This window comes from Pristiophorus japonicus, chromosome 11, assembly GCF_044704955.1.
Source record: "Pristiophorus japonicus isolate sPriJap1 chromosome 11, sPriJap1.hap1, whole genome shotgun sequence".
NCBI lineage: Eukaryota > Metazoa > Chordata > Chondrichthyes > Pristiophoridae > Pristiophorus > Pristiophorus japonicus.
The window spans coordinates 17,980,533-17,993,915 of NC_091987.1; the positions used below are offsets into that span (position 1 = coordinate 17,980,533).

General features: G+C 52.3%; 1 protein-coding gene across 1 annotated transcript in view; it reads right to left on the reverse strand.

Moving 5' to 3' along the window:
• robo1 (roundabout, axon guidance receptor, homolog 1 (Drosophila)) overlaps nucleotides 1–13,383 on the reverse strand; it is an 809,035-nt gene that overhangs the window by 6,005 nt on the left and 789,647 nt on the right. Inside the window, exon 27 of the mRNA XM_070892873.1 lies at nucleotides 2,311–2,631. Coding sequence (XP_070748974.1) covers nucleotides 2,311–2,631 — 321 coding nt within the window. The remainder of the gene's footprint in view (nucleotides 1–2,310; nucleotides 2,632–13,383) is intronic.

Sequence of the window (13,383 nt, forward strand, 5' to 3'; positions counted from 1 at the left end):
AGCGATCACGGCACAGGCCCGTTGACCACCGGGAGCTGGGCTGAGCGATCACGGCACCGGCCCCTTGACCACCGGGGGCTGGGCTGAGCGATCACGGCACCGGCCCCTTGACCACCGGGGGCTGGGCTGAGCGATCACGGCACAGGCCCGTTGACCACCGGGAGCTGGGCTTAGCGATCACGGCACCGGCCCCTTGACCACCGGGGGCTGGGCTGAGCGATCGCGGCACCGGTCCCTTGACCACCGGGGGCTGGGCTTAGCGATCACGGCACCGGCCCCTTGACCACCGGGGGCTGGGCTGAGCGATCGCGGCACCGGCCCCTTGACCACCGGGGGCTGGGCTGAGCGACCGCGGCACCGACCCCTTGACCAGCGGGAGCTGGGCTGAGCGATCACGGCACCGGCCCCTTGACCACCGGGGGCTGGGCTGAGCGATCACGGCACCGGCCCCTTGACCACCGGGGGCTGGGCTGAGCGACCGTGGCACCGGCCCCTTGACCAGCGGGAGCTGGGCTTAGCGATCACGGCACCGGCCCCTTGACCAGCGGGAGCTGGGCTGAGCGACCGCGGCACCGGCCCCTTGACCAGCGGGAGCTGGGCTGAGCGATCGCGGCACCGGCCCCTTGACCAGCGGGAGCTGGGCTGAGCAACCGCGGCACCGGCCCCTTGACCAGCGGGAGCTGGGCTGAGCGATCGCGGCACCGGCCGCTCAACCGAAGCGGCGCTTGGGGCGGGAAGCGAAGCGGGAGTTTTCTTTCAGCAGCAACCCACCACCTCCCCCTTTAACTTTCGCCCCAGTAACGGCTGGTCAGTGGGTACCCGTCCCCTGAAGCTATCGCCCGCTCGCTGCCGCTGCAGCGGGGCCGAAACCCAGTTTCTGGGCCGGGTCGCTAGCGGGGCGATGCGCGCGGCGATGACATTGTGATCCGTGGGTGCAGGAGATCGGGGCGCACCGCCGCTGGCGGGAGTCGTTAGCGGTGCCTCGCCTGGTCGCAAAGTCCTTTGCACCCCGTCAGCGCAAACAGCAGGCGCTAATGCACCCAATTTCCCCCCCCCCCCCGCCGATGTTTCCACTTGTCGGGGGAGACTAAAACTAGCGGCCAACAATATAAGACAGTCAGTAATAAATCCAACAGGGAATTCAGCAGGAACATCTTTACCCAGAGAGTGGTGAGAATGTAAAACTTGTTACCACAGGGAGAAGATATTATTTGCTTTTTTTAAATTCATTCCAGGGATGTGTGCGTCGCTGGCAAGGCCAGCATTTATTGCCCATCCCTAATTGCCCCTTGAGAAGGTGGTGGTGAGCCACATTCTTGGACCGCTGCAGTCCGTGTGGTGAAGGTGCTCCCACAGTGCTGTGAGGGAGGGAGTTCCAGGATTGTGACCCAGCGACAATGAAGGAACGGCCGATATATTTCCAAGTCAGGATGGTGTGTGACTGGGAGGGGAACGTGGAGGGGGTGGTGTTACCCATGCGCCTGCTGCCCTTGTCTTTCTAGGCAGTCGTGTCTAGGTCGATGCCAGAATGCCCATCCAGTTTTATTGTTATTATTGCTTCAAGGAGCAGCTGAGAGTCTCACTAGGGCCATTTCAGAGGGCAGTTAAGAGTCAACCACATCGCTGTGGGTCTGGAATTACATCTAGGCCCAGACCGGGTAAGGATGGCAGATTTAAACCAGATGGGAATTTACAATAATCTGGTAGTTTCATGGTCACCATTACTGACACTGGCTTTTTATTCCAGGTTTATTTAATTAACTGAATTTAAATTCCCCAGCTACCGTGGTGGGATTTGAACTCATGTCTCTGAATCATTCGTTTAGGCTTCGGGAATGCGAGCCAAGTAACATAAGCACCATGCTACCAACCGTTCCTTGCAAATAGCATAGACGCGTTTAAGGGGAAGCTGGATAAACACATGAGGGAGAAAGGAATAGAAGGATATGGTGATGGGGTGAGATGAAGAGGGGTGGGAGGGGGCTGGTGTGGAGCATAAACACCGGCATGGAGCGGTGGGGCCCAATGGCCTTTTCTGTGCCGTACACTCCATGTCATTCCATGTAACAGTCTGTAACTAACTCTAATTACCTCTTCCTACCCGGCCCCCTGATTAATCGACACCCTTTCCCTACATTGCAACGGTGACTACGCTCCAAAAAGTGCTTCATTGGCTGTAAAAGTGCTTTGGGACGTGTTGAGGTGGTGAGGGGCGCTATAGAAATGCAGGTTCTTTCTGGTTTTTCTGTGAATAGGAACCGTTGTCAAACCCTCCCCGGCACGGAGAGCGCCCATTTCCCGCCGTCTTACCTTGGTGAGGGCGAGGCTTTGCCTGGGAGCTCTCCCTCTTGCCAGCCTTGTTCAGACGCTGCTTGGCACCGTGGATCTCGTGCTGCCAGTGTTCCCGGAGTTCCCGGCACTCGGCTGGGTTCGTGCGGCCCTCCGGGAGGTAGCGGGGCTCCAGGCCGTCCCTCCCTCGGTGGCCGGCGTTCCTCCTGTCCCCGGCTCGCTCCGCCTTGGCCTCTGCCGCGTGCGGTCTTGGCACCAAGGGCGGCCAGGCCTCCACGTGGCTCTTTGCCTGGAAGGAGGGCGATTTAATGGCGGGCGGAGGAATCGGCGGCGGAGGCAGCTCTGAGGATGCAAGAACACAAAAAAAGTATTTGTGATTGAGATTATATTCTCGTGTTTTGAAATCCGTCCCACACCACGTGTAATGTATGCACCTTGTGGTCTCGCTCACAGGTCGTTCAGCCCGACTGCCTGCCTCTCTTTCACGGTTACATCCGAGCCAGGGTGTCCCTGGAGATGGAGCACGCGGTGTCCACCGGTACGCTCGCGGCCTTCCGCGAGAGGTGGGCACCGGAGGGACTGGAGTGCATCATCACCTCCGGCAACCAAATTCTAATTTGATGTAAGTTATTGTAAAAGTTTTATTTAAAATTTGTCGGTTCTGGTGCCCTTGCCAAAGGGGGGGCGCTTGATGTTATGTTACTCTAAAATAGTTGTAGAGCTGTTGAGTTGGGTGTGGCTTAGCCAGTATTGTGATGTTCCCAAGACTCAATAAAACCCCAGCCAGTTGGGTTCAGGGATCCACGATGTGGCAGGTGGTTGTGTGCCTGGTGGATGAACCGGCCGAAGGGACCAGCGTCGAACCAGCCGAAGGGACTCCGGGACCGGCGTTCAACTGGCCGAAGGGACACCGGGACTGACATCGAACGGCCGAAGGGACTCCGGGACCGCCATCGAACGGCCGAAGGGACACCGGGACCGGCGTTCAACTGGCCGAAGGGACACCGGGACTGACATCGAACGGCCGAAGGGACACCGGGGACGGCATTCAACCAGCCGAAGGGACTCCTGGTCCGGCGTTCAACCAGCCGAAGGGACACCGGGACCGGCGTTCAACTGGCCGAAGGGACACCGGGACTGGCATCGAATCAGCCGAAGGGACACCGGGGACGGCATTCAACCGGCCGAAGGGACTCCAGGACCGGCATTCAACCGGCCGAAGGGACACCGGGACTGGCATCGAACGGCCGAAGGGACTCCAGGACCGGCATCGAACCGGCCGAAGGGACACCGGGACCGGCGTTGAATCGGCCGAAGGTACCAAGCTGCCGTAATTTCTTCGGGGGGCCGGGATTTCCAACACTGACTTACATCTTAAACCGTTAATCAACTTTCAATCAATTTTTAAACTTTTAATCAACTTTTAAACTTTTAAACAATTTGGGAAAACTTTTATAACCTACTACTGATTGACATTTTCGGACTTTTTAATCAACTTTTAATCAACTCTTAATCGATTTTTTAAAATCTTAATCAACCTGAATAACTTTTTAAACAATTTGGAAATACTTTTAAACTTTTAAACAACTTGGAAACCTTTGGAGAAACTTTTAAATAACTTTGGAAACCTTGGAAGGAACTTTTTAAAATATCCCTCGGAACCCCAGCGGACCTTCCCAATGCCTGCCCCCCAACCAAGCCTCGGGCCACCTACCATCGATGGCGCTATTCGGCGCTGAGCTTGCGGCCAACACCTTGCCGTAGGCAATTAGGCTCACACAGCAGTGCCTAGCCACTGGACCAAGACCTTGCTCAGCTAAGCCCGTGTGGTTGCTGGTGTGCAGCAGCCACCCCACGTTAAAAGAACTCACGCAGACATCTTCCACTTGGTTAATATGAAGTTCGGGACCTGGAACATCAGGACCCTCATGGTCAATTCCAACAGCAACAGGCCGGAACGCCACACCGCCATAGTTGCCCGGGAACTTAGACAGTTTGACATTGACATCGCTGCCCTAAGCGAGGCCCGGCGGGCAGGGGAAGGCTAGCTGAAGGAACAAGGTGGAGTTACACCTTTTTCTAGAAAGGAAAACCAGAGAAAAATGCCGCCTTCATGGAGTCGGCTTCGTTGGCAAAAATGAGCTGGTCGACCGCCTCAAAGACTCCCCCTGCGGGGTTAATGAACGCCTCATGACTCTTCAACTTACCCTATCCCAGAATCAGTACGCCACATTCATCAGTGTGTACGCCCCAACACTCGATGCAACGGCTGAGGCTAAAGAGGGTTTTTATTCCAACCTCGAGACATCCCTGATCAGCGTCCCCATGGGCGACAAATTGACCCTCCTAGGTGACTTTAATGCGAGGGTCGGCAAAGACACAGCCCTCCGGGGAGGCGTGATTGGCAGAGAGGGGGTAGGGAGTGGTACCCTACTCCTGACAAAATGTCTAGACCATGAACTCCTCATCACCAACACCCTGTTCCGCCAGAGGGACAAATACAAGGCATCGTGGCAACATCCTCACACCAAACACTGGCACCTGCTCGACTATGTCATCGTCCAAGCCAGGGATCGCAAGGATGTGTGCATCACCCGCGCCATGACAGGAGCTGACGACTGCTGGACGGACCACCGCCTAATCCGATCCATCATCGACATTAACATAGCCCCAAAGCAGAGGGGACAGCAGAAGCAGTGCCGCAAAAAAGTCAATGCCGGGGCACTTAAAGACCCAGCTAAGAGAGCCCTATACAGCCAGCGCCTCACAGATAATCTGGCGTGTCTTGATGACCCTGAGATGCTGAATGCCCACAGCGCTTGATCTGCCCTCCAAGCCTCTATAACCAGTGCCTGTGAAGAGACACTTGGTCACTCAACCAGAAAACACCAAGACTGGTTTGATGAAAATGATCAGGAGATCCAGGAACTAATAGATCGCAAGCGCAGAGCATTTCTGAGCCTCAAGCAACAACCCAACTCAGGAGCAGCAGAGCAACGTTACAGACGGCTCAAGGCTGAGGTCCAACAAAAAAACCCAGGACCAAAAGAACAGGTGGTGGATGGAGAAAGCACAGGAGATACAACAACTGGCCGACAGCCACGATATGAGAGGATTCTTCATTGCAGTCAAGGCCACCTACGGTCCAAACTCCCAAGGCCCCACCCCACTCCTGGCCAAGAATGGGGAAACACTCATCAAGGACACCGAGGCTGTCAGGGCCCGCTGGAAGGAGCACTTTGAAGATCTCCTCAATCGAGACTCTATCCCGCAGCATGCGACCCTCCACCACCTCAGTGAAACCCCAATGTTGCACGAGGTAGGCAAAGCCATAAAACAGCTCAAGAATAACAAGGCTACGGGTGCGGATGGAATCCCTGCTGAGGTGCTAAAGCATGGCGGAGAGGCGCTGTTGGCGTGGATACATGACCTCATCTCTCTCATCTGGAGACAGCAGAGCATGCCGGGAGATCTCAGAGATGCAGTGATCGTGATCATCTTTAAAAAACGGAACAAGTCAGACTGTGGCAAATGCAGGAGAATCCCCCTGCTATCAGCCACTGGGAAGGTTGTCGCTAGAGTTCTCCTCAACCATCTACTCCCTGTGGCCGAGGAGCTCCTCCTGGAATCACAGTGCTGATTTTGTCCCCTACGGGGCACAACAGACATGATCTTTGCAGCTCGACAGCTGCAGGAAAAATGCACGGAGCAGCCCCAGCCCTTCTTCGCTCTTACAAAGGCCTTTGATACTGTCAACCGCGAGGGTCTATGGAGCATCCTCCTCCGTTTTGGATGCCCTCAAAAGTTTGTCAACATCCTCCGCCTGCTCCATGATGACATGCAGGCCGTGATCCTTACCAACGGATCCATTACAGACCCAATCCACGACTGGATCGGGGTCAAACAGGACTGCGTCATCGCTCCAAACCTCTTCTCAATCTTCCTCGCTGCCATGCTCCACCTCACAGTCAACAATCTCCCCGCTGGAGTGGAACTAAACTACAGAGCCAGTGGGAAGCTGCTTAACCTACGCTGCCTCCAGGCCAGGTCCAAGATCACCCCATCCTCTGTTGTTGAGCTACAGTATGCAGATGACGCCTGTGTCTGTGCACATTCTGAGGCTGAACTCCAGGATATAGTTGATTTATTCACTGAGGCATATGAAAGCATGGGCCTTACGTTTAACATCCGTAAGACAAAGGTCCTCCAGCAACCTGTCCTCACCGCACAGCACTGCCCCCCAGTCATCAAGATTCACGGCGCAGCCCTGGACAACGTGGACCATTTCCCATACCTCGGAAACCTCTCATCAACAAAAGCAGACATCGATGCGGAGATTCAACACCGCCTCCAGTGCACGGAACAGAGTATTCAAAGACCAGGCCTCGAAACTATCACCAAGCTCATGGTTTAGAGAGCTGTAGTAATACCCGCCCTCCTGTATGGATCAGAGGCATGGACGCTGTGCAGAAGATGCCTCAAGTCGCTGGAGATATATCACCAATGATGTCTCCGCAAGATCCTGCATATCCCCTGGGAGGACAGGCGCACCAACATCAGTGTCCTCGTCCAGGCCAACATCCCCAGCACTGAAGCACTAACCACACGCGATCAGCTTCGCTGGGCAGGCCACATAGTTCACCTGCCAGACACGAGACTCCCAAAGCAAGTGCTCTATGTGGAGCTCCTTCACGGCAAACGATCCAAAGGTGGGCAGCAGAAACATTACAAGGACACCCTCAAAGTGCGACATCACCACTGACACCTGGGAGTCCCTGGCCAAAGACCACCCGAGGTAGAAAAAGTGTATCCGGGAGGGCGTTGAGTTCTTCGAGTCTCAACGCCAAGAGTGTGAAGAGGTCAGGCGCAGGCAGCGGAAGGAGGGTGCGGCAAACCAGTCCCATCGACCTCTTTGCTCGACGAATGTCTGTCCCACCTGTGACAGGGTCTGTGGCTCTCGTATTGGACTGTTCAGCCACCAAAGAACTCACTTCAGGAGTGGAAGCAAGTCTTCCTCGATTCCGAGGGACTGCCTATGATGATGATGCAGTGTGGTTGATAAACCTTTTGCTAATAAACCAACTAGTTTTTAATAGCAATGTGTTGTTATGAATTCTTGAGCAAAGAACCCATGAAGCAAAGAAATTGCACCGACCTCATTCTCAGGCCCCTGATAACAACAGCAACTTGCATTTATATAGCGCCTTTAATGTAATAAAATATCCCAAGGCGTTTCGCAAATTTGACACCGAGCCAGCCACATAAGGAAATATTAGGTCAGGTGACCAAAAGCTTGGTCAAAGAGGAAGGTTTTAAGGAGCGTCTTAAAGGAGGAAAGAAAGACGGGGAGGTTTAGGGAGGGAATTCCAGAGCTTAGGGCCCAGGCAGCTGAAGGCACAGCTACCAATGGTGGAGCACAGAGATTGCAGAGGGTTAAAAAGGGCTTGCAGGGATAGGGAGGGGTGAGGCCATGGAGAGATTTGAAAGCAAGGGTGTGGACATGTCTCTGTAACACAGCTGTTAGCAGCTGCACGAGAAAGAACAGCCAGAATGCTGGTTGCTGAATGGCATTCTCGCTATCACAGAACCGCAGACCTTTACAGCACAGGAGGAGGCCATTGCGCCCGTCGTGTTTGTGACACCCTCAGTCACGTGGCGAGACTGGAGAAGCTGGGATTGTTCTCCTTGGAGCGGAGACAGTTAAAGGGGAGATTTGATCGAGATGTTCAAAATCATGAGTGGCCGTGGGTGAATAAGGAAAAAGTGCTTCCACGGACAACTGGGTCGGTGACCAGAGGTCATAGAGTTGAGAAAATTGGCAAAAGAACGAAAGGGGAAATGAGGGGAAAAGTCACACACTGCCTGAAAGGGCGGTGGAATCAGATTCCATGGGAACTTTCAAAAGGCAATTGGACATTTATTTGAAGAGGACTAATTTTCAGGATTATGGGTAAAAGACAGGGGTGTGGAATGAATTGGACGCCTCTGTCAAAGAGCCTGCACAGGCACGACAGGCCAAATGGCCTCACTCTGTGCTGTATCATTCTAAGGCTAGAAATTCGCTGTCGCCTCGGTTGGGCGTTAACGTTTGAGATGTTGGAAGTTTAGCGCCGGGCGCTAATCAATCTCGTTGCCCGCTAAATTCAGTCTCAGCGCTCAAACAATGCAAGGGGAGCGCAAAATCGGGCACTAATTGCGGAGGTGAGTGGCGTTAGGCTCCAGGCGGTAATGAATATGAGGTGTTGTGTAATCGGGAGTGAGCACTGGCGAAGGGGCCTCCCAGCCATTAGAGGGGAAGGTCACTGCAGTCTGCACACCCGCCCCCAATGATTCAGTGCAAAATGGCGATATTCTGTGGCATGTAATGCAAAGTCCTTTGACGGCCCGCGACATTCCGGGGATTAAGCTGCCTTTATTTGGCTGTGGATACACCCTGCGCGCTCATTGCTACTCATAACTGACCTTTGGAACAGACATTCCGTCACAGCTGGGACATATCCCTTTAAGTAGCGACCCGCCAGTCTCCAGCCGCATGAGGGGGTTAACTTATGAAGATAGGTTGAGTAGGTTGACCCTGTACACATTGGAGTTCAGAAGCATGAGAGGCGATCTTATCGAAACATATAAGATAATGCGGGGGCTCGACGAGGTGGATGCGGAGAGGATATTTCCACCCATGGGGGAAACTAAAACTAGGTGACATAGTCTCAGAATTAGGGGCTGCCCATTTAATGCTGAGATGAGGAGAAATTTCTTCTCTCAGAGGGTTGTAAATCTGTGGAATTCTCTGCCCCAGAGAGCTGTGGGGGCCTGGATCATTGAATATATTTAAGGCGGAGATAGACAGATTTTTGAGCTATAAGGGAATAAAGGGTTATGGGGAGTGGGCAGGGAAGTGGAGCTGAGTCCATGATCGGATCAGCCATGATCTTATTGAATGGCGGAGCAGGCTCGAGGAGGCAGGTGGCCTACTCCTGCTTCTATTCCTCATGTTCTTATGTTCACACCTCTGCTCCCTGGCGCTGTTGGCGCAAGGTGGTAAGGTGGGGGGGTGGCGCTCCCGAAGTTTGCAAATCGGGCGCCAAGCGAGCGTTGCCCATTCCCTGACGTAATGATCTGCCTGGCGAAAGGTGCCGAGGCGCTAACTGTCATCGCCGGCGCTACGGGGCCGGCAAATTTGCCGTGCAGCGTGGGAATCGTCTCGTTAGCGCCCCCCCGCTAACAAGCCGAAATTCTCCCCCTATGATTCTATGAGATCGGGCCAGGCGGCTGCTAGGAAGGTAAGGTGGGGGGGGCAGGTGGGGCGGGGTCTTGTGTCACAAGTGGAGAGGGTGGAGGTCCCGGGGCAGTAGCCCAGATTATTTTTGTGGCCTTTGGAGGAACACACACAGACAAATACACATTCCCATAGGGGGTCACTCAGGAACATTGGAACTTGTATTTTTTTTTGCCTCCTCCTTAATCCAGGATTCTGAGCGCTGAGTTTAGCCACCCCCCACTCTTCCATCTCCCATACTGCTCACGGCTCAGACCAACCAACTCAGCCCAGGCTGGGGATTGAACCAATGGCCTTCTTTGGATTTATGTCAGAAGGTCGTGGGTTGAAGAAGGGGTATGGAGAGAAAGCAGGAAAGGGGTACTGAGGTGAATGATCAGCTATGATCTTATTGAATGGTGGTGCAGGCTCAAAGGGCCAAATGGCCTACTCCTGCACCTATTTTCTATGTTTCTATGAAGCCCCACACCAGAGACTTGAGCACAAAATCCAAGGCCAACACTCCCAGTGCAGTGCTGAGGGAGCGCCGCACTGTCGGAGGTGCTGCCTTTTGGATGAGACATTAAACCGAGGCCCCGCCTGCCCTCTCAGGTGGACGTAAAAGATCCCACGGCCACTATTCCGAAGAAGAGCAGGGGGTGTACTTCTCGGTGTCCTTGGCCAATATTTATCCCTCAACACACAGCAAAAACAGATTAACTGGTCATTGGCACATTACTGTTTGTGGGAGCAGGGGAGTTCCTGTCCTGGGGCAATAATTGTTCCTCAACCGACATCACTAAAAAACAGATTATCTGGTCATTATCACATTGCTGTTTGTGGGAGCTTGCTGTGCACACATCGACTGCCGCCTTTCCCACATTATGACAGTGACTACACGTCAAAAAGTACTTCATTGGCTGTAAACGCTTTGGGACACCCCGAGGTCGCGAAAGGCGCTATAGAAATGCAAGTCTTTCTTTTTAAGTCCATGGTGGTGGGGGTTGTGGGGTGGGAGGTACAGGGTTGGTTGAGTTTATGGACCGCGTGCACTATGTATCATCAATGAACAGCCAATGTTCACTCGATTATCACGAGCCAGAGACCAGGAACATCTGGCTGGTCGGAGATCAGTGAATTGGCTGTAAAGTGCTTGGGGACGTCCTGGGGTTGTGATAAGCGCTATAGAAATGCAAGTCTTTCTTTCTGTCTCAGTTCCACATTGGAGGTTGCGTTTGCTCAGGGAACCATCGTGTGTGTGTGTGTGTGTGGGGGGGTGGGGGTGGGGGGGGGGGGGCGAGGCAAGAGGCTGGGAGCACTGGCAGCGTTAGCGGATTGAAGAACAGGAAAACAATGGAGGTGTTCAGGAATAATTCTGCGATCCCTACTGGAAGCGTTTAATATTCATCAAAGCAGGCTTTATGCCTTCATGGCCACATCCTGTTTAATTCAAAACATCTGGATTTCGAGGTGACCTAGTGAAGTGACCTCTAATTAAATAGCCTGTTCTTTTTCAATCTAATTTACCTCAGACACAACCACATTGCATTCCCCGGCCTACAAGTCAGCTTTTTCATTACATAATCACCCCTGGCACTGACTTCCGAATATCAGGAGTTTAGGCACACAAACCCCCGACCTATTTCAATCTTCCATTTGATTATTGCTGATCTCTCAACCCAATCCTACCCCAAGGGCTACTTCTGTGGCGATTTAATCTGGGAATGAATCGTATTAAAGTTGCTTGGATCTTCCTTCCAACCCTCCCTGGGTGCCGCTAGCATCTTTGCTTTTACCGTATTTACATTATTTACACCTGGCCGCCCACTTGCCCCCCCGATCCCCGCCTCCACCCCATCGATTTTGCTCTTGTCCTCTCTGAAAATTGGTGATAACGCCATCGCAACCTGCCTCAGGTACGGGTGGGAAAGGTTTATTCTGTAGAATAACAGATACCCGGGAGTGAGTGACAGGCTTGGTAAAGTGCAGCTGGGAGTCCCTGGCCAAAGACCGCCCTAAGTGGAGGAAGAGCATCCGGGAGGGCGCTGAGCATCTCGAGTCTCGTCGCCGAGAGCTTGCAGAAAGCAAGCGCAGTCAGCGGAAGGAGTGTGCGGTAAACCAATCCCACCCTCCCTTTCCTTCAACCACTGTCTGTCCCACCTGTGACAGAGACTGTAATTCCCGCATTAGCCTGTTCAGTCACCTGAGAACTCACTTTTAGAGTGGAAGCAAGTCTTCCTCAATTTCAAGGGACTGCCTATGATGATGACGATGACAGGCTGAAATCTAATCGAGGGGTTCGGGGGGTTTATATATAGAATAACAGATGCCTGGGAGTGAGTTACAGGCTGGAATCTAATCGAGGGGTTCGGGAGGTTTATATATAGAATAACAGATACCCGGGAGTGAGTTACAGGCTGGAATCTAATCGAGAGGTTTGGGAGGTTTATATATAGAATAACAAATACCCGGGAGTGAGTTACAGGCTGCAATCTAATCGGGGGTTTGGGGGGGGTTTATACATAGAATAACAGATACCCGGGAGTGAGTTACAGGCTGCAATCTAATCGGGGGTTTGGGGGGGGTTTATACATAGAATAACAGATGCCCGGGAGTGAGTTACAGGCTGGAATCTAATCGAAGGGTTCAGGGGTGTTTATATATAGAATAACAGATTCCCGGGAGTGAGTTACAGGCTGGAATCTAATCGAGGGGTTCGGGGCGGTTATATATAGAATAACAGATACCCGGGAGTGAGTTACAGGCTGGAATCTAATCGAGGGATTCGGGGCGGTTATATATAGAATAACAGATACCCGGGAGTGAGTTACAGGCTGGGATCTAAACGAAGGATTCAAGGGTGTTTATATATAGAATAACAGATTCCCGGGAGTGAGTTACAGTCTGGAATCTAATCGAGGGTTTCGATGAATTGCATTTCTATAGAACCTTTCACAAACTCAGTACATCCGAAAGTGCTTCACAGGCAATGAAGTACTTTTGAAGTGTAGTCACTGTTGTAATGTAAGAAACGCGGCAGTCAATTTGCACACAGCAAGCTCCCACAAACATTAATGTGCTAATGACCAGCAAATCTGTTTTTGCCGTGGGTTGAGGGATAAATATTGGCCCAGGACACCGAGAAGTACACCCCTTGCTCTTCTCCGAAATAGTGGCCCTGGGATGTTTTACGTCCACCTGAGAGAGCAGACGGGGCCTCGGTTTAACGTCTCATCCGAAACATGGCACCTGCAACAATGCGGCACTCCCTCAGCACTGCACTGCAGTGTCAGCCTGGATTGCTGTGCTCAAGTCTCTGGAGTGGGACTTGAACCCACGGCCTTCTGACTCAGAGATGGAAAGTGCTGCCCACTGAGCCACGGCTGACACTTTGGAGTTTGTAAGGGACCAAAACTACAAAATACTGAGAGACAATCAAATCCGTGGACATTCAACCTCAATATGCAAGCATGCCTTCATAATTCAGAGCCTTTTTGTTGCGTGAGATAAACTGTAAAGCATCCAACAATTTGGATTAAACAATGTAACTACCACAACAAAGTGGGAATTTAGTGCTAAAAAATTTGAATTAATGCTTTGAATTAAGAAAATTTAGATTATAAGGTAGATTAGAATGTAGATTATATAATATTTATGTAATTTAATTTCAGGTTGCCCCTTATAATATAATAATACCGTTCCATCTCAACTATGATTGCAGTCTCCTACCCTGGAGTGTTTTGAAGAATAATGCTAATATTACACTAATATCTAGTAAAAGCCTACAATTAAAATGCCTGAACTGTCATCGCTTTATGTTGTATCAAACCTGCAGAATC